Here is a 25,196-nt window from a genome sequence, read left to right as displayed (position 1 = left end):
TTCATGGCGAATATTTTTTGCTTGTTTTGACCTCTCTATTGGTCATCTATAAGGCCGGGGCTACACGGCGACTTTGGGTGAGAGCCCTGTCACATGACTACACATGGCCGTATAGCCTGCGGCTCCTTCCTCCCTTGTAGTGCACACTAGGCTGCACAGACAGTATACAGCAGGTCTGACCCTCCTATCAGAATGAGGTATACGGCACGAGGTCTGTACGCCAGTAGCGGTGAGAAGGTCTGAGGGACGCCGATCCTCTGCCAGTTGTGTCATCGCCTCAATTTTACCAAATTCACAGGTTGTCAGACTAGAATGGCCGTGTCGGGATCTCCTGCGCAGTCTGAGCACTATAATACAGCAATACGGGATCAGATTAGGGTCGGTGATAAATCAGGTGAGCGGGCAGGGCCAGTGGTGGTGTAATCTGGTGGGGACAATCCTGGGGGTCCCTGTGTATGTGGGGGGGGGGGTGAGCATTATCCTGCTGGTACCCCTTGTCTGCTGTTCACATGTGTGTGCCTTCACATAACCACTGCCCAGCACCACCGAATACCCAGGTCATGACACTCTAGGGGGAGCCATTTCATCAAAACGACCCTCCTTCCCCTCTTAAACAATGATTTGCCCCCTCTCAAAGTCTGACAACTGGGCAAAATGTCTTCCTGTGTGTCATAGAGACATGTCTAGCACCAAGAGGTACACTACCCAAAAGTAGCCTCTGGGAGCCTTTTTATAAGGCAGCAGCAGAGGAGCTTTTCTGCCCTCTTGTGGTGAGACCTGGGGTCTGATCAGATCACACCTGGAATCATTTCTATCAGTTGGTGCCGGTTACGCCCCATTTCAGTATAGATTGGGGTACAGCAGGAATCTAAGCAGCCCCCTCTCTGCACCCCTGGATGAAAAAGGCCGCCATGTCAGACTAGCGGGGAATCGCAACGTGCACGTAGCTAAAACAACTGCAACGTGTGAACAACATCTAACAAGCAGTAGCCCCGACGTCATACATAGACACCAGAGAAAAAGGAGAGTAAGAAAGGCGCAGGCGGGCGCAGGGGGGCGCACAGGGGCTGGTGAGTCCCGGGGCAGGTTTTTTGGGTTTGTGTCTTTAATGGGGCGTGGATGTAGTGATGCTGCTGTGTCTTGCAGGAGGTGGGGAGCAGCCTGCGGGGTGGAGGGAGGAGGAGGAGGAGCTGCTGCAGACCTGCTGGGACTTGTCCTGGTGATTCCAGTTGTCAGCCGCAGGCCCTGCAGAGTGTGACAGTTACCCCATAGCGGAGACAGCTCACCTGTCAGCAGGTAAGTCACTGTCAGCAGGTTAGTCACCCTATAGACACAATGTACAGGGGCCGCCTCTTATCTGCTGCACTCTCAACTTATACAACACACTTTCCCAGCTCAAACTTTTCCTTCCAGTGTGGAACTACAAGTCCCAGCCTGCGCTGCCAGATCTGTGTGCAGGGGAGCAATCTGGTGACCAAGTGACCGAGGACAGGAGAGGGGGCAGGGCGGGAGAGGGGGCAGGGCATCCTGGGACTTGTAGTGCTATAAGGAGATTTCAGGGCTGAGCACCCCCTGTTAGTCCTGCAGGAGCCTCCAGAGCTGTCGTTCTCGGACTCCCCCGGGTCTTCGTGCACATGGGCTGAGCTTGTGGGCTCATTTGGAAGTTTCCCCAGTTCAGATTCTGTTCTCATGAATCATCGTAGCTGCAGATTCTCTCCTAAGTTATACAGTACAGTATATAGTACAGTGTATACAGGAGAGCGCCTACAACAAGACTATACAATGCAGTATATAGTACAGTGTATACAGGAGAGCGACTACAACAAGACTATACAATGCAGTATATAGTACAGTGTATACAGGAGAGCGCCTACAACAAGACTATACAATGCAGTATATAGTACAGTGTATACAGGAGAGCGACTACAACAAGACTATACAATGCAGTATATAGTACAGTATATAGTACAGTATATAGTACAGTGTATACAGGAGAGCGCCTACAACAAGACTATACAATGCAGTATATAGTACAGTATATAGTACAGTGTATACAGGAGAGCGACTACAACAAGACTATACAATGCAGTATATAGTACAGTATATAGTACAGTGTATACAGGAGAGCGACTACAACAAGACTATACAATGCAGTATATAGTACAGTGTATACAGGGGAGCGACTACAACAAGACTATACAATGCAGTATATAGTACAGTATATAGTACAGTGTATACAGGAGAGCGACTACAACAAGACTATACAATGCAGTATATAGTACAGTATATAGTACAGTGTATACAGGAGAGCGACTACAACAAGACTATACAATGCAGTATATAGTACAGTATATAGCACAGTATATAGTACAGTGTATACAGGAGAGCGACTACAACAAGACTATACAATGCAGTATATAGTACAGTATATAGTACAGTGTATACAGGAGAGCGACTACAACAAGACTGTACAATGCAGTATATAGTACAGTGTATACAGGAGAGCGCCTACAACAAGACTATACAATGCAGTATATAGTACAGTGTATACAGGAGAGCGACTACAACAAGACTATACAATGCAGTATATAGTACAGTGTATACAGGAGAGCGACTACAGCAAGACTATACAATGCAGTATATAGTACAGTGTATACAGGGGAGCGACTACAACAAGATTATACAATGCAGTATATAGTACAGTGTATACAGGAGAGCGACTACAACAAGACTATACAATGCAGTATATAGTACAGTGTATACAGGAGAGCGACTACAACAAGACTATACAATGCAGTATATAGTACAGTGTATACAGGGGAGCGACTACAACAAGATTATACAATGCAGTATATAGTACAGTGAATACAGGAGAGCGACTACAACAAGACTATACAATGCAGTATATAGTACAGTGTATACAGGAGAGCGACTACAACAAGACTATACAATGCAGTATATAGTACAGTATATAGTACAGTGTATACAGGAGAGCGACTACAACAAGACTGTACAATGCAGTATATAGTACAGTATATAGTACAGTATATACAGGAGAGCGACTACAAGACTGTACAATGCAGTATATAGTACAGTATATAGTACAGTATATACAGGAGAGCGACTACAACAAGACTGTACAATGCAGTATATAGTACAGTATATAGTACAGTATATACAGGAGAGCGACTACAACAAGACTATACAATGCAGTATATAGTACAGTATATAGTACAGTATATACAGGAGAGCGACTACAAGACTGTACAATGCAGTATATAGTACAGTATATACTACAGTATATACAGGAGAGCGACTACAAGACTGTACAATGCAGTATATAGTACAGTGTATACAGGAGAGCGACTACAACAAGACTATACAATGCAGTATATAGTACAGTGTATAAAGGAGAGCGACTACAACAAGACTATACAATGCAGTATATAGTACAGTGTATACAGGAGAGCGCCTACAACAAGACTATACAATGCAGTATATAGTACAGTGTATACAGGAGAGCGCCTACAACAACACTATACAATGCAGTATATAGTACAGTATATAGTACAGTGTATACAGGGGAGCGACTACAACAAGACTATACAATGCAGTATATAGTACAGTATATAGTACAGTGTATACAGGAGAGCGACTACAACAAGACTATACAATGCAGTATATAGTACAGTATATAGTACAGTATATACAGGAGAGCGACTACAACAAGACTATACAATGCAGTATATAGTACAGTGTATACAGGAGAGCGACTACAACAAGACTATACAATGCAGTATATAGTACAGTGTATACAGGAGAGCGCCTACAACAAGACTATACAATGCAGTATATAGTACAGTATATAGTACAGTGTATACAGGAGAGCGACTACAACAAGACTATACAATGCAGTATATAGTACAGTGTATACAGGAGAGCGACTACAACAAGACTATACAATGCAGTATATAGTACAGTATATAGTACAGTATATAGTACAGTGTATACAGGGGAGCGACTACAACAAGACTATACAATGCAGTATATAGTACAGTATATAGTACAGTGTATACAGGAGAGCGACTACAACAAGACTATACAATGCAGTATATAGTACAGTATATAGTACAGTGTATACAGGAGAGCGACTACAACAAGACTATACAATGCAATATATAGTACAGTGTATACAGGAGAGCGACTACAACAAGACTATACAATGCAGTATATAGTACAGTGTATACAGGAGAGCGACTACAACAAGACTATACAATGCAGTATATAGTACAGTGTATACAGGAGAGCGACTACAACAAGACTATACAATGCAGTATATAGTACAGTGTATACAGGGGAGCGACTACAACAAGATTATACAATGCAGTATATAGTACAGTGTATACAGGAGAGCGACTACAACAAGACTATACAATGCAGTATATAGTACAGTGTATACAGGGGAGCGACTACAACAAGACTATACAATGCAGTATATAGTACAGTATATAGTACAGTGTATACAGGAGAGCGACTACAACAAGACTATACAGTGCAGTATATAGTACAATACCGTATATAGTATTATACTCTACAGTGACTATTATTCTGTGATTTGTGCAGGAGGAAGTGATTTGATATAATGCCGCCACATCCTGACCGGTGCCATTGAGAGGATGCGGGTGTCACCACAATCTGCTATTAATAGTAGTATGAGTGTAGTATTATATGTGAGTATAGTGGTGTATTACAGTATATTACATAGTGTAGGGTATTATAGTAGTAGTATGATATATCGGTATAGTATGGTATACGTTGTAGTATTACAGTATATTACATAGTGTAGGGTATTATAGTATTAGTATGATATATCGGTATAGTATGGTATACGTTGTAGTAGTATTACAGTATATTACATAGTGTAGGGTATTATAGTATTAGTATGATATATCGGTATAGTATGGTGTACGTTGTAGTAGTATTACAGTATATTACATAGTGTAGGGTATTATAGTATTAGTATGATATATCGGTATAGTATGGTATACATTGTGGTAGTATTACAGTATATTACATAGTGTAGGGTATTATAGTATTAGTATGATATATCGGTATAGTATGGTGTACGTTGTGGTAGTATTACAGTATATTACATAGTGTAGGGTATTATAGTATAGTATGATATATCGGTATAGTATGGTGTACGTTGTGGTAGTATTACAGTATTACATAGTGTAGGGTATTATAGTATAGTATGATATATCGGTATAGTATGGTATACGTTGTGGTAGTATTACAGTATATTACATAGTGTAGGGTATTATAGTATAGTATGATATATCGGTATAGTATGGTGTACGTTGTGGTAGTATTACAGTATATTACATAGTGTAGGGTATTATAGTATAGTATGATATATCGGTATAGTATGGTGTACGTTGTGGTAGTATTACAGTATTACATAGTGTAGGGTATTATAGTATTAGTATGATATATCGGTATAGTATGGTGTACGTTGTGGTAGTATTACAGTATATTACATAGTGTAGGGTATTAGTATAACATGATATATCGGTATAGTATGGTATACGTTGTGGTAGTATTACAGTATATTACATAGTGTAGGGTATTATAGTATAGTATGATATATCGGTATAGTATGGTGTACGTTGTGGTAGTATTACAGTATATTACATAGTGTAGGGTATTATAGTATAGTATGATATATCGGTATAGTATGGTGTACGTTGTGGTAGTATTACAGTATTACATAGTGTAGGGTATTATAGTATTAGTATGATATATCGGTATAGTATGGTGTACGTTGTGGTAGTATTACAGTATATTACATAGTGTAGGGTATTATAGTATAGTATGATATATCGGTATAGTATGGTGTACGTTGTGGTAGTATTACAGTATATTACATAGTGTAGGGTATTATAGTATAGTATGATATATCGGTATAGTATGGTGTACGTTGTGGTAGTATTACAGTATATTACATAGTGTAGGGTATTATAGTATAGTATGATATATCGGTATAGTATGGTGTACGTTGTGGTAGTATTACAGTATTACATAGTGTAGGGTATTATAGTATTAGTATGATATATCGGTATAGTATGGTATACATTGTGGTAGTATTACAGTATATTACATAGTGTAGGGTATTATAGTATAGTATGATATATCGGTATAGTATGGTGTACGTTGTGGTAGTATTACAGTATATTACATAGTGTAGGGTATTATAGTATAGTATGATATATCGGTATAGTATGGTGTACGTTGTGGTAGTATTACAGTATATTACATAGTGTAGGGTATTATAGTATAGTATGATATATCGGTATAGTATGGTGTACGTTGTGGTAGTATTACAGTATATTACATAGTGTAGGGTATTATAGTATAGTATGATATATCGGTATAGTATGGTATACATTGTGGTAGTATTACAGTATATTACATAGTGTAGGATATTATAGTATAGTATGATATATCGGTATAGTATGGTATACATTGTGGTAGTATTACAGTATATTACATAGTGTAGGGTATTATAGTATAGTATGATATATCGGTATAGTATGGTGTACGTTGTGGTAGTATTACAGTATATTACATAGTGTAGGGTATTATAGTATAGTATGATATATCGGTATAGTATGGTATACATTGTGGTAGTATTACAGTATTACATAGTGTAGGGTATTATAGTATAGTATGATATATCGGTATAGTATGGTGTACGTTGTGGTAGTATTACAGTATTACATAGTGTAGGGTATTATAGTATTAGTATGATATATCGGTATAGTATGGTGTACGTTGTGGTAGTATTACAGTATATTACATAGTGTAGGGTATTATAGTATAGTATGATATATCGGTATAGTATGGTGTACGTTGTAGTAGTATTACAGTATATTACATAGTGTAGGGTATTATAGTATAGTATGATATATCGGTATAGTATGGTATACATTGTGGTAGTATTACAGTATATTACATAGTGTAGGGTATTATAGTATAGTATGATATATCGGTATAGTATGGTGTACGTTGTGGTAGTATTACAGTATATTACATAGTGTAGGGTATTATAGTATAGTATGATATATCGGTATAGTATGGTGTACGTTGTGGTAGTATTACAGTATATTACATAGTGTAGGGTATTATAGTATAGTATGATATATCGGTATAGTATGGTGTACGTTGTGGTAGTATTACAGTATATTACATAGTGTAGGGTATTATAGTATAGTATGATATATCGGTATAGTATGGTATACATTGTGGTAGTATTACAGTATATTACATAGTGTAGGGTATTAGTATAACATGATATCATCTGTAGCCGCAGGTCTGTGACACGTTGTCAGGTAATGTGAATCCCCGGACTCCGCCTTCACCATCCTCCTCCCTGGTATATATATATATACTCATATACATGGAGTGCTGTCTATAGGTCAGGCCTTATCATTGCTGTGGACAAAGGTTTGGGGGTTTATTGTAGAAGTGACAGGTAAGCGGGGAGTGGCAGGAGGTCATGTGACAGGCGACAGGTGCAGCATGGTATACACAGGTGGGTGGGGGAGGAGGTCACCGCAGATTAACCCTTTCTACAGGCAGACCCTCCTGTGATCTGAGGCTTGTGTAGCATTGGCGGCTCCTGCATCTCCCCTATAGGGCGGCTCTCATAGTCACACTGTTACTGGTGCAGGGCAGGACCACAACTAGGAGGCGTCTGTCTATAGGGACTGGTGTATAGAGGCCACGTGTGTGTGTGGGGGGGGTATTATTACTTCTTACTATTCTCATTATTGTCATTTCTCTTTCTCAAGTTTCCCGAATATTCATCAACAACAAGTAAACCTCTGTATGTGATGTCAGGAGCAGCTGATCGGCCGCAGCCTAAAATACCCCCCCACCCCCACCCCACCCCTGCTCCTCTCACCTCCTCCATCCCCCCCAGGGCATTTACTGTACTGAGCCACCCCTGGACTGTAACCGGCCTGACTGTACAGACAGAAGGAGGCTGCAGGACTGACATGTGAGAGAGTTGTCAGCCGGACAGTCAGCACCTGTCTTATCCAACTCCGTACACACGCTACGTACACACGCTACATACACACGCTACGTACACACGCTACATACACTCGCTACGTACACACACTACATACACACGCTACGTACACACGCTACATACACACGCTACGTACACACGCTACATACACTCGCTACGTACACACACTACATACACACGCTACATACACACGCTACGTACACACGCTACATACACACGCTACGTACACACGCTACGTACACACGCTACATACACACGCTACGTACACACACTACATACACACGCTACATACACACGCTACGTACACACGCTACATACACTCGCTACGTACACACACTACATACACACGCTACATACACACGCTACGTACACACGCTACGTACACACGCTACGTACACACGCTACGTACACACGCTACGTACACACGCTACATACACACGCTACGTACACACACTACATACACACGCTACATACACACGCTACGTACACACGCTACGTACACACGCTACATACACACGCTACGTACACACGCTACGTACACACTCTACATACACACGCTACGTACACACGCTACGTACACACGCTACGTACACACACTACATACACATGCATCCCCAGCCAAGCAGAGCAGCGGACTAAAGTGGAGGAGGGAACAAAGTCCCCCCTCCAGACCCTTATTAACCCCCCTAGAGCCCTCTGTCCTCCTACAGGCTCCTCTGTCCCACTCCAGACCCTTCTTTACTTTCTAGACCTTTATTATCCCCTCCAGACCCCTCCATCTTCTCCCAGACCCCTCCATCTTCTCCCAGACCCCTCCATCTTCTCCCAGACCCCTCTAGCCCCCCTCCAGACCCCTCTATCCCCCCTCCAGACCCCTCTATCCCCCCTCCTGACCCCTCCATCCTCTTCCAGACCCCTCCATCCTCCCCCAGACCCCTCTATCCCCCCCTCCTGACCCCTCCATCCTCCCCCAGACCCCTCTATCCCCCCTCCTGACCCCTCCATCCTCTCTCAGACCCCTCTATCCCCCTCCAGACCCCTCTGTCCCCCTCCTGACCCCTCTATCCCCCCTCCAGACCCCTCCATCCTCTCCCAGACCCCTCTATCCCCCTCCAGACCCCTCTATCCCCCTCCAGACCCCTCCATCCTCCCTCCTGACCCCTCCATCCTCTCCCAGACCCCTCTATCCCCCTCCAGACCCCTCTATCCCCCTCCAGACCCCTCTATCTTCTCCCAGACCCCTCTATCCCCCTCTATCCCCCCTCCAGACCCCTCTATCCCCCTCCAGACCCCTCCATCCTCTCCCAGACCCCTCTATCCCCCCCTCCAGACCCCTCTATCCCCCCCTCCAGACCCCTCTATCCCCCCTCCAGACCCCTCTATCTTCTCCCAGACCCCTCTATCCCCCCTCCAGACCCCTCCATCCTCTCCCAGACCCCTCTATCCCCCCCTCCAGACCCCTCTATCCTCCCCTCCAGACCCCTCTATCCCCCCCTCCAGACCCCTCTATCCCCCCTCCAGACCCCTCTATCTTCTCCCAGACCCCTCTATCCCCCCTCCAGACCCCTCCATCCTCTCCCAGACCCCTCTATCCCCCCCTCCAGACCCCTCTATCCCCCCCTCCAGACCCCTCTATCCCCCCTCCAGACCCCTCTATCTTCTCCCAGACCCCTCTATCCCCCTCCAGACCCCTCTATCCCCCCCTCCAGACCCCTCTATCCCCCCTCCAGACCCCTCTATCTTCTCCCAGACCCCTCTATCCCCCTCCAGACCCCTCTATCCCCCCTCCTGACCCCTCTATCCTCTCCAGACCCCTCTATTCCCCCTCCAGACCCCTCTATCCCCCTCCAGACCCCTCCATCCTCCCCCAGACCCCTCTATCCCCCCCTCCAGACCCCTCTATCCCCCCCTCCAGACCCCTCTATCTTCTCCCAGACCCCTCTATCTTCTCCCAGACCCCTCTATCCCCCTCCAGACCCCTCTATCCCCCCTCCTGACCCCTCTATCCTCTCCAGACCCCTCTATTCCCCCTCCAGACCCCTCTATCCCCCTCCAGACCCCTCCATCCTCCCCCAGACCCCTCTATCCCCCCCTCCAGACCCCTCTATCCCCCCCTCCAGACCCCTCTATCTTCTCCCAGACCCCTCCATCCTCTCCCAGACCCCTCTATCCCCCCCTCCAGACCCCTCTATCCCCCCCTCCAGACCCCTCTATCCCCCTCCAGACCCCTCTATCCCCCTCCAGACCCCTCTATCCCCCCCCTCCATCCTCCCCCAGACTCCTCTGCCCCTCCCTTTTAACACCAAACACTGATCAGTCAGCAGCAGCTTGCTGATGGTTTCCATTGTACACAAGCAATCTGCAGAATGTTTGAGGGTTACCAAGATGCTGAGCGTAGAGATGAGTCTGCTCTAGATACGTCTGGATTCTAGAATACGCGATGTCTTCTCATCTAATTCAGTCTCTTCTCCTTCTGGTCGTAGAATGGCGCCAAAGAGAAAAGCAGCGGCTCAGGCCAAGAGCTCCGGCAAGGGGAAGAGAGCCAAGGTGAAGGAGGAGATTAAGGAAGAGGAGCAGGAGGAGGACATTAAGGCTCCAGACCGATTCCAGAGCGCGGTCCAGGCTCTTAAAGCTGCAGCAGGGAAGAAAGGGAAGGCCAAGATAGACTCGGCCTGCTCGCTGAGCGGAAACGGCAACATGGAGGTGGGTGAAGATGACGGCAGAGAGTCCTGCAAGTGCCAGTCTGGTCTGGATCTATGGGAGATGGGGGGGCACATATTGGGGTACAGGGAAAGGTTGGGTATTAAGTAGACTGGCCCCTCTCGGACCCTGTGCTTTATACTACCGCCATCTTGTCTGTTGTCAGGTATACGAGGACTATGACTGTATGCTGAACCAGACCAACATCGGGCACAACAACAACAAGTTTTACATCATCCAACTCATAAACTCCCCCAACCAGAAGACGACGTATTACTGCTGGAACCGCTGGGGCCGAGTGGTGAGAACACGCTCCCCTCCAGAGCTGCACTCAGAATTCTGCTGGATCCCCACAGCTCGCTGCTTCCCTCTGCTGGTGCAGTGTCTATGGGGTGCGGCCTTGCAGGGGTTCACCTGTGGGGGGCGTTGTATTTATATCTCACAATAGTCAGATGCGGGATAACAGGAGTGGTCCGAGGCTGATACTGGTCCCACTGGTGGGTGGGGGTCCCCTATAGATGGAGCCACATAAAGCAGGGGCCCCTGACTCAGCCCATTGTCTTCTCAGTACGGGGCCCCCACCACTCAGAGGCACCCCAGGATCTTTTGTGATGTCCTTGTACCTTTGTGTCCCGCAGGGGGAGGTCGGTCAGAGTAAGTTAACCCCTTTCACCGCTCTGGACGCCGCCAAGAAAGACTTTGAGAAGAAGTTTAAAGACAAAACAAAGAACAACTGGTCGGACCGAGAGAACTTCACTCCGCACCCCGGAAAGTACACCATGATCGAGGTGGAGCACGACGACGACGAAGAAGAAACCAGCGAGGCCATGGTCAAGGTGAGAGGTTAAGCCGTGGGGTGGTATGGCCAACGTCAAGGGGAACTCCACCCAAAAGTTTGAAGCCCAAGTTTGGTTGGAATCTCCAATTCTACCTGGAGATCTTGTCAGGTGTCTCGGGAAGTGACAAGGTGCAGGGGAGTCATTGCCTTCAGCAGCCAATCAGCAGTGATCATGAATATTCATGACCCCCCCCCCCCCTTCATTATCTTCCACAGGTGGACACTGTAGACGGAGTGGCTAAAAAGGTGCGAACCTGCTCTCTGGACAAACCCACCCAGGACCTGGTGTCCCTGATATTCAGCACTGACATGTTTAAGGACGCCATGCAGACCATGAACCTAGGTACGGCCATGATGTGGGGAGGGGGCATATACCTGGGGGGAGGGGGCGATGGCGGAGGGGCCGAGCTTCACATCAGGGCTCTTTGTATTTCAGATATAAAGAAGATGCCGTTGGGGAAGTTGAGTAAAGCGCAAATAGCGAAGGGCTTTGATGTTTTGGAAGAACTCCAGGCCGCGCTGGACAGGAAGGCGAACAAGAGCGTCCTCAGCGACCTCTCCTCCCGCTTCTACACCATCATCCCCCACAACTTTGGACGGCAGACGCCCCCCGTCATCAACACCCTGGAGGTCTTACAAGCCAAGAAGGACATGTTACTGGTACCTGACGCCATTACTATTCTGTGCCCTGCACGGCCGGAGCGGGGCAGGTTCTATCTTTTCTAGGTCCTCCAGCCCGGGGTGTGACCTCTTCCTTTGGTTCCTTCCATCAGGTTCTCGCAGACATTGAGCTGGCTCAGACCCTACAAGCCGACAAGGCCAAGCAGGAGCAGGAGGCCGAGCTGGCCGAGGTCCCTCACCCCCTGGACGTAGACTATCAGCTCCTTAAGTGTCAGCTCAGCCTCCTGGACCCAAAGTCTGAAGAATACAAGGTAAGTCGGTGCAGAGCAACCAAACATGACTCAAGGTAACCTACCGACCTAGCACCGGCTCCTGGTAGGACAATCCTAAGAAAAGACACCTGCAGGGTAAAGCATGGGGGAGGATCAGACAGGACACTGCTATAGACAATGCTGAGGAGTCTCTGATCACAGTGGTGCTGCAGGGTAAAGCATGGGGGAGGATAAGACCAGACACTGCTATAGACAAGGCTGAGGAGTCTGATCACAGCAGTGCTGCAGGGTAAAGCATGGGGGAGGAAAAGACCAGACACTGCTATAGACAAGGCTGAGGTGTCTGATCACAGTGGTGCTGCAGGGTAAAGCATGGGGGAGGAAAAGACCAGACACTGCTATAGACAAGGCTGAGGTGTCTGATCACAGCGGTGCTGCAGGGTAAAGCATGGGGGACGATGCAGCTATTCTGGAGTAGGAGGTAAGTAGAGGAGGTGGCGCCTACCACTGGTGACTGGTCATGTCTTGTCTTGCAGGTGATTGACACTTACGTGAAGTGCACAGGACCGAACTACTGTCGGCTGAAGATCCTGAACGTCTGGTCTGTGGACCGGGAAGCTGAGGTCAGTCATGGGGGGAGCTAATCCTAATCCCGTCACCTCCTCTGTGCACCGTATACTGCGCCGTATACACTAGAGCTGTATTCACACACGTGATACTAATGTGTGGCGGTATTGTGCAGTGTAATACAACCGTCACACTGCAGACCTCGCGGCCTCCTATAGAAAGAGCCAGCTACAGGCACAGAGGTCAGCCACTAGGGGGCAGTCACACACTATAATGGTGTATAAAGCTCAATATGTCCCCCCCCCCCTCTGATCTCTGACCCAGGAAGAACGGCTCAGCGCCCATAAGGACATCGATAACCGCCGCCTGCTGTGGCACGGCACCAACGTGGCAGTGGTGGCCGCTATTCTGAAGAGTGGCCTCCGGATAATGCCCCACTCAGGGGGCCGCGTGGGCAGGGGGATATACTTCGCCTCTGAGAACAGCAAATCTGCAGGATACGGTAAGAGGGAGGGGTCAAAGGAAATCCCAAACTATGGGCGAGACCTCTACACCCCTGTACACACTGCGCTCTGTCTCTTGCAGTTGGTCGCACCTCCAATAATCTCGGAATCATGTTCTTAAATGAAGTCGCTTTGGGGAAGGAACATCACATCACCCGGGACGACTGCTCCCTAAAGAGCGCCCCCAAGGGCTATGACAGCGTAGTGGCGCGCGGACTCACTGAGCCAGGTCAGGAGAAGTAATGTAATGTATGTCCATAGCAGAATAGTGAGCGCAGCTCTGGAGTATAATACAGGATAAGTAATGTAATGTATGTACACAGTGACTGCACCAGCAGAATAGTGAGCGCAGCTCTGGAGTATAATACAGGATAAGTAATGTAATGTATGTACACAGTGACTGTACCAGCAGAATAGTGAGCGCAGCTCTGGGGTATAATACAGGAGAAGTAATGTAATGTATGTACACAGTGACTGCACCAGCAGAATAGTGAGCGCAGCTCTGGAGTATAATACAGGATAAGTAATGTAATGTATGTACACAGTGACTGCACCAGCAGAATAGTGAGCACAGCTCTGGAGTATAATACAGGATAAGTAATGTAATGTATGTACACAGTGACTGTACCAGCAGAATAGTGAGTGCAGCTCTGGAGTATAATGCAGGATAAGTAATGTAATGTATGTACACAGTGACTGTACCAGCAGAATAGTGAGCGCAGCTCTGGAGTATAATACAGGATAAGTAATGTAATGTATGTACACAGTGACTGTACCAGCAGAATAGTGAGCGCAGCTCTGGAGTATAATACTGGATAAGTAATGTAATGTATGTACACAGTGACTGCACCAGCAGAATAGTGAGCGCCGCTCTGGAGTATAATACAGGATAAGTAATGTAATGTATGTATACAGTGACTGCACCAGCAGAATAGTGAGCGCAGCTCTAGAGTATAATACAGGATAAGTAATGTAATGTATGTACACAGTGACTGTACCAGCAGAGTAGTGAGCGCCGCTCTGGAGTATAATACAGGATAAGTAATGTAATGTATGTACACAGTGACTGTACCAGCAGAATAGTGAGCGCAGCTCTGGAGTATAATACAGGATAAGTAATGTAATGTATGTACACAGTGACTGCACCAGCAGAATAGTGAGCGCCGCTCTGGAGTATAATACAGGATAAGTAATGTAATGTATGTACACAGTGACTGTACCAGCAGAATAGTGAGCTCAGCTCTGGAGTATAATACAGGATAAGTAATGTAATGTATGTACACAGTGACTGTACAGCAGAATAGTGAGCGCAGCTCTGGAGTATAATACAGGATAAGTAATGTAATGTATGTACACAGTGACTGCACCAGCAGAATAGTGAGCGCTGCTCTGGGGTATAATACAGGATAAGTAATGTAATGTATGTACACAGTGACTGTACCAGCAGAATAGTGAGCGCAGCTCTGGGGTATAATACAGGATAAGTAATGTAATGTATGTACACAGTGACTGTACCAGCAGAATAGTGAGTGCAGCTCTGGAGTATAATACAGGATAAGTAATGTAATGTATGTACACAGTGACTGCACCAGCAGAATAGTGAGCGCAGCTCTGGAGTATAATACAGGATAAGTAATGTAATGTATGTCCATAGCAGAATAATGAGTGCAGCTCTGGAGTATAATACAGGATAAGTACTGTAATGTATGTACACGGTGACTGCACCAGCAGAATAGTGAGCGCAGCTCTGGAGTATAATACAGGATAAGTAATGTAATGTATGTACACGGTGACTGCACCAGCAGAATAGTGAGCGCAGCTCTGCAGTATAATACAGGATAAGTAATGTAATGTATGTACACGGTGACTGCACCAGCAGAATAGTGAGCGCAGCTCTGGAGTATAATACAGGATAAGTAATGTAATGTATGTACACAGCGACTGCACCAGCAGAATAGTGAGCGCAGCTCTGGAGTATAATACAGGATAAGTAATGTAATGTATGTACACAGTGACTGCACCAGCAGAATAGTGAGCGCAGCTCTGGAGTATAATACAGGATAAGTAATGTAATGTATGTACACAGCGACTGTACCAGCAGAATAGTGAGCGCAGCTCTGGAGTATAATACAGGATAAGTAATGTAATGTATGTACACAGCGACTGCACCAGCAGAATAGTGAGCGCAGCTCTGGAGTATAATACAGCTCTGCGCTCCCTGATATCATTGCTCTTCTGTACACAGATCCCTCTAAGGACCGTGAGCTGATATTGGATGGAAGGAAGATTATTGTCCCGCAAGGAAAACCATTAAAAATGTCCCAGTTTGAATCCTCCTTCTTCTCTCAGAGCGAGTACTTGGTGTATAAGGAGAGTCAGGCTCGGCTCCGTTACCTTCTGTTACTGCAGTTTTAGGCTCGGCTATAAGTGACTTCTGTCTGTAGATATGCAGTAATCCTATATACATATGTAACTATGGACGTTGCGGCTTCATCTCGAGAACGACAACCTGTCACTAAGAAGAGTCGTAAAGTCTAATCCTGGAGTGATGTTGTGTATACTGGAAATACATCGTATATATAGTGTATCGTGTACGTTACACCGCCGGGTTATTGGTGTCTCCCTGATGTCACAGCCGCCAAATCCGCACACCTTATATACAGTCCAGCTATAACCAGCCTGTATATACCATGTCTGAGAGGTAGTCACAGCCCCGCCCCCTGTTACTGACAACCAGCTGTATATATCATGTCTGAGAGGTAGTCACAGCCCCGCCCCCTGTTACTGACAACCAGCTGTATATATCATGTCTGAGAGGTTGTCACAGCCCCGCCCCCTGTTACTGACAACCAGCTGTATATATCATGTCTGAGAGGTTGTCACATGTTCTTGCTGCCGTTCGGTCATTATAAACAATCCCTCTAATAGAAATACATCATTCTATAATTCCTGGGTGACATTTTGCACATTTGGAGGTGACGTTTTGGCCACAGCCTCGGGGTCGCACATTGTCATCTACTGCTGAAAGATAAGAAGCCGGAGACCCTGCTGTAATATCTGGGGTCTCCAGTCACCCCACAATAGGTCACAGACAAGGAGGGAATTGTGGTAATCTCTTTATTTTTCTCAGTATCTGCTCCTTCAGTAATCAGTGGGATCAGTCAGTGATCGCTGGGATCTGTCAGTGATTGGTGGGGTCAGAAAAGTGATCGGTGGGATCAGATCAGTGATCGGTGGGATCAGGTCAGTGATCGGTGGGATCAGGTCAGTGAACGGTGGGATCAGTCAGTGAACGGTGGGATCAGGTCAGTGAACGGTGGGATCAGGTCAGTGATCGGTGGGATCAGGTCAGTGATCGGTGGGATCAGGTCAGTGAACGGTGGGATCAGTCAGTGAACGGTGGGATCAGGTCAGTGAACGGTGGGATCAGGTCAGTGATCGGTGGGATCAGGTCAGTGATCGGTGGGATCGGTCAGTGATCGGCGGGATCAGGTCAGTGATCGGCGGGGTCAGGTCAGTGATCGGCGGGATCAGGTCAGTGATCGGCGGGATCAGGTCAGTGATCGGCGGGATCAGGTCAGTGAACGGCGGGATCAGGTCAGTGAACGGCGGGATCAGTCAGTGAACGGCGGGATCAGGTCAGTGAACGGTGGGGTCAGAAAAGTGATCGGTGGGATCAGGTCAGTGAACGGTGGGGTCAGAAAAGTGATCGGTGGGATCAGATCAGTGATCGGTGGGATCAGGTCAGTGATCGGTGGGATCAGGTCAGTGAACGGTGGGATCAGGTCAGTGATCGGTGGGATCAGTCAGTGATCGGTGGGATCAGGTCAGTGATCGGTGGGATCAGTCAGTGATCGGTGGGGTCAGAAAAGTGATCGGTGGGATCAGATCAGTGATCGGTGGGATCAGGTCAGTGATCGGTGGGATCAGGTCAGTGATCGGTGGGATCAGGTCAGTGAACGGTGGGATCAGTCAGTGAACGGTGGGATCAGGTCAGTGAACGGTGGGATCAGGTCAGTGATCGGTGGGATCAGGTCAGTGATCGGTGGGATCAGTCAGTGATCGGTGGGATCAGGTCAGTGATCGGGGGGATCAGTCAGTGATCGGCGGGGTCAGGTCAGTGATCGGCGGGATCAGGTCAGTGATCGGCGGGATCAGGTCAGTGAACGGCGGGATCAGGTCAGTGAACGGCGGGATCAGTCAGTGAACGGCGGGATCAGTCAGTGAACGGCGGGATCAGGTCAGTGAACGGCGGGATCAGGTCAGTGATCGGCGGGATCAGGTCAGTGATCGGCGGGATCAGTCAGTGATCGGTGGGATCAGGTCAGTGATCGGTGGGATCAGTCAGTGATCGGTGGGATCAGTCAGTGATCGGTGGGATCAGTCAGTGATCGGTGGGGTCAGGTCAGTGATCGGTGGGATCAGGTCAGTGATCGGTGGGATCAGTCAGTGAACGGTGGGGTCAGAAAAGTGATCGGTGGGATCAGATCAGTGATCGGTGGGATCAGGTCAGTGATCGGTGGGATCAGGTCAGTGAACGGTGGGATCAGTCAGTGATCGGTGGGATCAGGTCAGTGAACGGTGGGATCAGGTCAGTGATCGGTGGGATCAGTCAGTGATCGGTGGGATCAGGTCAGTGATCGGTGGGATCAGTCAGTGATCGGTGGGATCAGGTCAGTGATCGGTGGGGTCAGGTCAGTGATCGGTGGGATCAGACAGTGATCGGTGGGATCAGGTCAGTGATCGGTGGGATCAGTCAGTGATCGGTGGGATCAGGTCAGTGATCGGTGGGATCAGGTCAGTGATCGGTGGGATCAGGTCAGTGATCGGTGGGATCAGACAGTGATCGGTGGGATCAGGTCAGTGATCGGTGGGATCAGTCAGTAATCGGTGGGGTCAGGTCAGTGATCGGTGGGATCAGTCAGTGATCGGTGGGATCAGGTCAGTGATCGGTCTGATTAGCGGCTCCTACATATCGGATTATACAGTTATGGAGGATTCTCAGCATTTCAGGCTGCCAAGGAACTGTAGGAGTCGGTGGTGCCAGGTTTCGGGGTCGTCCAAGTAACAGGCGTGCCCCGCCCCCTCCATGCAGAACACGTGGCTGTTGGGCAGGTTCTTCAGGTTCCGCACAGAGACTTCTCCTAACTGTTCATCGCCGTCACCGTAAACTATCAGGGCAGGAAACTGCGGAGCAAAAGGGGCGACAAAGGCGGTTACTGAGCGGAGCCGACGCCTGCAGAGCATTGTGGGAGATGTAATGTCTGCACCCGCCACTGCACGGCCCCACAATGCACTGCAGCAATAGAGAAACCTGTACACAGGAATATCAATAAAGACAAATGCAGCTTTGGATGTGACTGGAGTGTAAAACCAGAGAAATTAAGCAAACGCTATAACAAAACCATTCCTGAGTCTGACAACTCACTGTCTACAGGGCTCACTGCACACAGGGTTGTCACTGCTTGTTACCTGAACCCGCCCGTAATCCTGCGCTGTAAACTTGTCCGTACAGATGGGGGCGACCGGCACGTATGCAGCGACACTCTGCGGATTGTTCAGGACGAAAGGAAGCGAGTACATGCCGCTGAGCGAGGGGCTGATGATGGCGGCCGGGACCATATTCAGAGAGTCCAAGACCTCTTGGATGAAGCCGGGAGGCGCCGGTTCCCCTAATGGGCTGGGGGCCTTAGCGTCAGATGAACACCCCAAACCTAGAAGATAAAGGACACAGGATCAGAATATGGAGGAGGGGGGTAACCTAATATCAAGTCCATCACGTCACTGACACATAGGACCAAATCCTCAGCATAGTCAAAGAGCTATAGGGCAAAACCTCTACTGTTTATGCAAACCACTAGAGGGAGATCAGGAGCTGACCGCAGGCTGATTATATACAGTCACCACTAGAGGGAGCTCAGGAGCTGACCGCAGGCTGATTATATACAGTCACCACTAGAGGGAGCTCAGGAGCTGACCGCAGACTGATTATATACAGTCACCACTAGAGGGAGCTCAGGAGCTGTCTGCAGACTGATTATATACAGTCACCACTAGAGGGAGCTCAGGAGCTGACCGCAGACTAATTATATACAGTCACCACTAGAGGGAGCTCAGGAGCTGACCGCAGACTAATTATATACAGTCACCACTAGAGGGAGCTCAGGAGCTGACCGCAGACTGATTATATACAGTCACCACTAGAGGGAGCTCAGGAGCTGACCGCAGACTGATTATATACAGTCACCACTAGAGGGAGCTCAGGAGCTGACCGCACGCTGATTATATACAGTCACCACTAGAGGGAGCTCAGGAGCTGACCGCAGACTGATTATATACAGTCACCACTAGAGGGAGCTCAGGAGCTGACCGCAGACTGATTATATACAGTCACCACTAGAGGGAGCTCAGGAGCTGACCGCAGACTGATTATATACAGTCACCACTAGAGGGAGCTCAGGAGCTGACTGCAGACTGATTATATACAGTCACCACTAGAGGGAGCTCAGGAGCTGACTGCAGACTGATTATATACAGTCACCACTAGAGGGAGCTCAGGAGCTGACTGCAGACTGATTATATACAGTCACCACTAGAGGGAGCTCAGGAGCTGACTGCAGACTGATTATATACTGTCACCACTAGAGGGAGCTCAGGAGCTGACTGCAGACTGATTATATACAGTCACCACTAGAGGGAGCTCAGGAGCTGACCGCAGACTGATTATATACAGTCACCACAGGAGGAAGCTCAGGTGCTGACCAAAGACTGATTATATACAGTCACCACTAGAGGGAGCTCAGGAGCTGACCGCAGACTGATTATATACAGTCACCACTAGAGGGAGCTCAGGAGCTGACCGCAGGCTGATTATATACTGTCACCACTAGAGGGAGCTCAGGAGCTGACTGCAGACTGATTATATACAGTCACCACTAGAGGGAGCTCAGGAGCTGACCACAGACTGATTATATACAGTCACCACTAGGGGAGCTCAGGAGCTGACCGCAGGCTGACTATATACAGTCACCACAAGAGGGAGCTCAGGAACTGACCGCAGACTGATTATATACAGTCACCACTAGAGGGAGCTCAGGGGCTGACTGCAGACTGATTATATACAGTCACCACTAGAGGGAGCTCAGGGGCTGACTGCAGACTGATTATATACAGTCACCCCTAGAGGGAGCTCAGGAGCTGACTGCAGACTGATTATATACAGTCACCACTAGAGGGAGCTCAGGAGCTGACTGCAGACTGATTATATACAGTCACCACTAGAGGGAGCTCAGGGGCTGACTGCAGACTGATTATATACAGTCACCACTAGAGGGAGCTCAGGGGCTGACTGCAGACTGATTATATACAGTCACTACTAGAGGGAGCTCAGGAGCTGACCGCAGACTGATTATATACAGTCACCACTAGAGGGAGCTCAGGAACTGACCGCAGACTGATTATATACAGTCACCACTAGAGGGAGCTCAGGGGCTGACTGCAGACTGATTATATACAGTCACCACTAGAGGGAGCTCAGGGGCTGACTGCAGACTGATTATATACAGTCACTACTAGAGGGAGCTCAGGAACTGACTGCAGACTGATTATATACAGTCACCACTAGAGGGAGCTCAGGAGCTGACCGCAGACTGATTATATACAGTCACCACTAGAGGGAACTCAGGAGCCGACTGCAGACTGATTATATACAGTCACCACTAGAGGGAGCTCAGGGGCTGACTGCAGACTGATTATATACAGTCACCACTAGAGGGAGCTCAGGAGCTGACCGCAGACTGATTATATACAGTCACCACTAGAGGGAACTCAGGAGCCGACTGCAGACTGATTATATACAGTCACCACTAGAGGGAGCTCAGGGGCTGACTGCAGACTGATTATATACAGTCACCACTAGAGGGAGCTCAGGGGCTGACTGCAGACTGATTATATACAGTCACTACTAGAGGGAGCTCAGGAACTGACCGCAGACTGATTATATACAGTCACCACTAGAGGGAGCTCAGGGGCTGACTGCAGACTGATTATATACAGTCACCACTAGAGGGAGCTCAGGAGCTGACCACAGACTGATTATATACAGTCACCACTAGAGGGAGCTCAGGGGCTGACTGCAGACTGATTATATACAGTCACCACTAGAGGGAGCTCAGGAGCTGACCACAGACTGATTATATACAGTCACCACTAGAGGGAGCTCAGGAGCAGACTGCAGACTGATTATATACAGTCACCACTAGAGGGAGCTCAGGAGCAGACTGCAGACTGATTATATACAGTCACCACTAGAGGGAGCTCAGGGGCTGACCGCACGCTGATTATATACAGTCACCACTAGAGGGAGCTCAGGAGCTGACCACAGACTGATTATATACAGTCACCACTCAGGAGTAATGAGCTGAATGTTTGTTACGTTGTATCAGTCAATATAATCATCATCAGCTCATATCTTTCCCCTGTCCTGATAGTTTGTTACAATGTGTCAGCGCAGATAACAATTGTAACAAGTCCTCTGCTGTGACAGCCGGTGGGTGTTGTAGTAGTCGTCTGCTGGGAGTGCTCAGGGGTTGTCTCACCAGGCAGATCAATAGCGATGGCGCGATGTCCTGCAGCCGCCAGCTTTTGCAGAGTCCCCAGGTCCATCCAGGTCTGGGAGGAGAATCGGATGCCGTGCAGTAGGAGGACGGGCGGCCTGGACGAGCCCTGCGCCGGGACGGCCTCACGGTAGAATAACGTCTGTCCGGAAACTGTGATGAAGCCGTCGTGTATCGGCGCCTCCGCCATGTCTGCAGTGTCGTCACCTGGGAAATAACAAGAGCCAAAGCTCAGCAGCGCATCCTCAGTCTCCTGTACCCGAGTGACAACCTCTAGGAGTCACCATTATAGAGTCCCGGGGGTTGTCACTGTAGGTGTAGTCGTGTCAGTACTAACTGTAGTAGCAGCATTCTGTTCATGAACCAGAAAGCCCAAAATAAAGAGATGTCTCGTGATGTATAGACCTATGTGATAATACTGCTGCATTGTGGAGGGGGGGGAGGGGGGCTATGGCAGGTTTGGGCTCCTCCGACCTCCATCACTGACCCGGTCACAGCACAATGACCTGCAGGTCCTCAGTCACAATAAAAGTCTCCGCCCTGCAAACAGTCAGTGAGCGGCCATTACCCTGTCCAGGCGTACCGATACACGTAATCTAGATGTGACACCGTATACTAGTGCGTATATATATATATATATATATATATATATATATGTGTGTGTAACTGTATATTAGTGTGTGTGACTACACTAGTGTGTGTGTGTATATGTGTCTGTATACGGGTATATATATGTGACTGTATACGGGTATATATATGTGTCTGTATACGGGTATATATATATATGTGACTGTATACGGGTATATATACGGTATGTGACTGTATACGGGTCGGAGATCATTACGCAGTCAGTGACATCAGAGGTCGGATAAACAGATGTCAGTGGGTGAAGTGTCGCGGTGCGGTAACTCCTCCTGGCAGGGCGCGATACTCACCGATCACTGCCAGGGTGTGACTTACCCACCATAATAAAAAGCAATTCCCCTATCCCAGTCCTGGGTGACAACCAACATCTCCGCCATCACATTCCTCCCAGGGGTTGTCACCCAGCTTTCCCATACTGAACCCCAGCTTTATAATATAAGTCAGAGAGGGGGAAACTCAAGACCTGGGAGAGCAGAACTCCCACCATAGCCGGCTGGTCACACTGTATCAGTGCATGCTGGGAGCTGTAGTTACATCAGTACATCTATACAGTCCCAGCCTGGGGGGAGGGAGCACAGACCCCCAGATAAGACTGTGCAGGGAGATCAGGTGCTACAACCCCCACAGGACATGCTGAGAGCTGTAGTCCTTCTGTGTGTGACTGCTGCAGATCAGATCATACAATGTGCACAGAGCCGAGAGCTCAACCCAGCAGGTAATAACAAGGATCGCAGCTCCTACCTGGTGTCCTGGGGGCCAAATGTGCAGAATGCAGAGTCCGGACAGGAAGCAAAAGTTATAGAATGCAAAGCTACTCAACACTGCCCCCCAGTGCACAGATGAGTAATAACACAACACTGCCCCCAGTGCACAGATGAGTAATAACACAACACTGCCCCCAGTGCACAGATGAGTAATAACACAACACTGCCCCCAGTGCACAGATCAGTAATAACACAACACTGCCCCCAGTGCACAGATCAGTAATAACACAACACTGCCCCCAGTGCACAGATCAGTAATAACACAACACTGCCCCCAGTGCACAGATGAGTAATAACACAACACTGCCCCCCAGTGCACAGATCAGTAATAACACAACACTGCCCCCCAGTGCACAGATGAGTAATAACACAACACTGCCCCCAGTGCACAGATCAGTAATAACACAACACTGCCCCCAGTGCACAGATGAGTAATAACACAACACTGCCCCCAGTGCACAGATCAGTAATAACACAACACTGCCCCCAGTGCACAGATGAGTAATAACAGAACACTGCCCCCAGTGCACAGATGAGTAATAACACAACACTGCCCCCAGTGCACAGATCAGTAATAACACAACACTGCCCCCAGTGCACACATCAGTAATAACACAACACTGCCCCCCTGTGGACAGTCTTTGCATCACCCCATAAAGTGGCAATGAGCTGCTGATGAACAGCAAACACCAGCATGTCCTGCCTGACCAGAGGAGCTTACACTCTATAAGAGGAGGAGTAAGAGCCCTGACCATAGGAGCTTACACTCTATAAGAGGAGGAGTAGGAGCCCTGACCATAGGAGCTTACACTCTATAAGAGGAGGAGTAGAAGCCCTGACCATAGGAGCTTACACTCTATAAGAGGAGGAGTAAGAGCCCTGACCATAGGAGCTTACACTCTATAGGAGGAGGAGTAAGAGCCCTGACCATAGGAGCTTACACTCTATAAGAGGAGGAGTAAGAGCCCTGACCATAGGAGCTTACACTCTATAGGAGGAGGAGTAAGAGCCCTGACCATAGGAGCTTACACTCTATAGGAGGAGGAGTAGGAGCCCTGACCATAGGAGCTTACACTCTATAGGAGGAGGAGTAAGAGCCCTGACCATAGGAGCTTACACTCTATAGGAGGAGGAGTAAGAGCCCTGACCATAGGAGCTTACACTCTATAGGAGGAGGAGTAAGAGCCCTGACCATAGGAGCTTACACTCTATAAGAGGAGGAGTAGGAGCCCTGACCATAGGAGCTTACACTCTATAGGAGGAGGAGTAAGAGCCCTGACCATAGGAGCTTACACTCTATAAGAGGAGGAGTAAGAGCCCTGACCATAGGAGCTTACACTCTATAGGAGGAGGAGTAAGAGCCCTGACCATAGGAGCTTACACTCTATAGGAGGAGGAGTAGGAGCCCTGACCATAGGAGCTTACACTCTATAAGAGGAGGAGTAGGAGCCCTGACCATAGGAGCTTACACTCTATAAGAGGAGGAGTAGGAGCCCTGACCATAGGAGCTTACACTCTATAGGAGGAGGAGTAAGAGCCCTGACCATAGGAGCTTACACTCTATAAGAGGAGGAGT

General features: G+C 48.0%; 2 protein-coding genes across 2 annotated transcripts; one reads left to right on the top strand and one right to left on the bottom strand.

The window, feature by feature from the left end:
- Nucleotides 1–1,160: 1,160 nt before the first annotated feature.
- PARP3 (poly(ADP-ribose) polymerase family member 3) lies at nucleotides 1,161–16,361 on the top strand. Its single transcript, XM_075287166.1, has 11 exons — nucleotides 1,161–1,296; nucleotides 10,579–10,798; nucleotides 10,962–11,096; nucleotides 11,434–11,631; nucleotides 11,850–11,976; nucleotides 12,070–12,293; nucleotides 12,407–12,565; nucleotides 13,063–13,149; nucleotides 13,418–13,595; nucleotides 13,679–13,825; nucleotides 15,842–16,361. The coding sequence occupies exons 2-11, from the start codon at nucleotides 10,580–10,582 to the stop codon at nucleotides 16,009–16,011; spliced, it is 1,644 nt and encodes a 547-aa protein (XP_075143267.1). The 5' UTR covers nucleotides 1,161–1,296; nucleotide 10,579; the 3' UTR covers nucleotides 16,012–16,361.
- A 338-nt stretch (nucleotides 16,362–16,699) lies between these two features.
- LOC142218425 (putative protein-lysine deacylase ABHD14B) lies at nucleotides 16,700–23,666 on the bottom strand. Its single transcript, XM_075287168.1, has 4 exons — nucleotides 23,598–23,666; nucleotides 22,194–22,418; nucleotides 19,069–19,310; nucleotides 16,700–18,783 (listed from the first exon to the last, which is right to left on the bottom strand). Exons 2-4 carry the CDS (start codon nucleotides 22,399–22,401, stop codon nucleotides 18,598–18,600), a joined length of 636 nt encoding a protein of 211 aa, XP_075143269.1. The 5' UTR covers nucleotides 22,402–22,418; nucleotides 23,598–23,666; the 3' UTR covers nucleotides 16,700–18,597.
- Between the last annotated feature and the right edge of the window lie 1,530 nt (nucleotides 23,667–25,196).

This window comes from Leptodactylus fuscus, chromosome 9, assembly GCF_031893055.1.
Source record: "Leptodactylus fuscus isolate aLepFus1 chromosome 9, aLepFus1.hap2, whole genome shotgun sequence".
Classification (NCBI taxonomy): domain Eukaryota; kingdom Metazoa; phylum Chordata; class Amphibia; order Anura; family Leptodactylidae; genus Leptodactylus; species Leptodactylus fuscus.
This window is presented reverse-complemented; position numbering and strand designations above follow the sequence as displayed.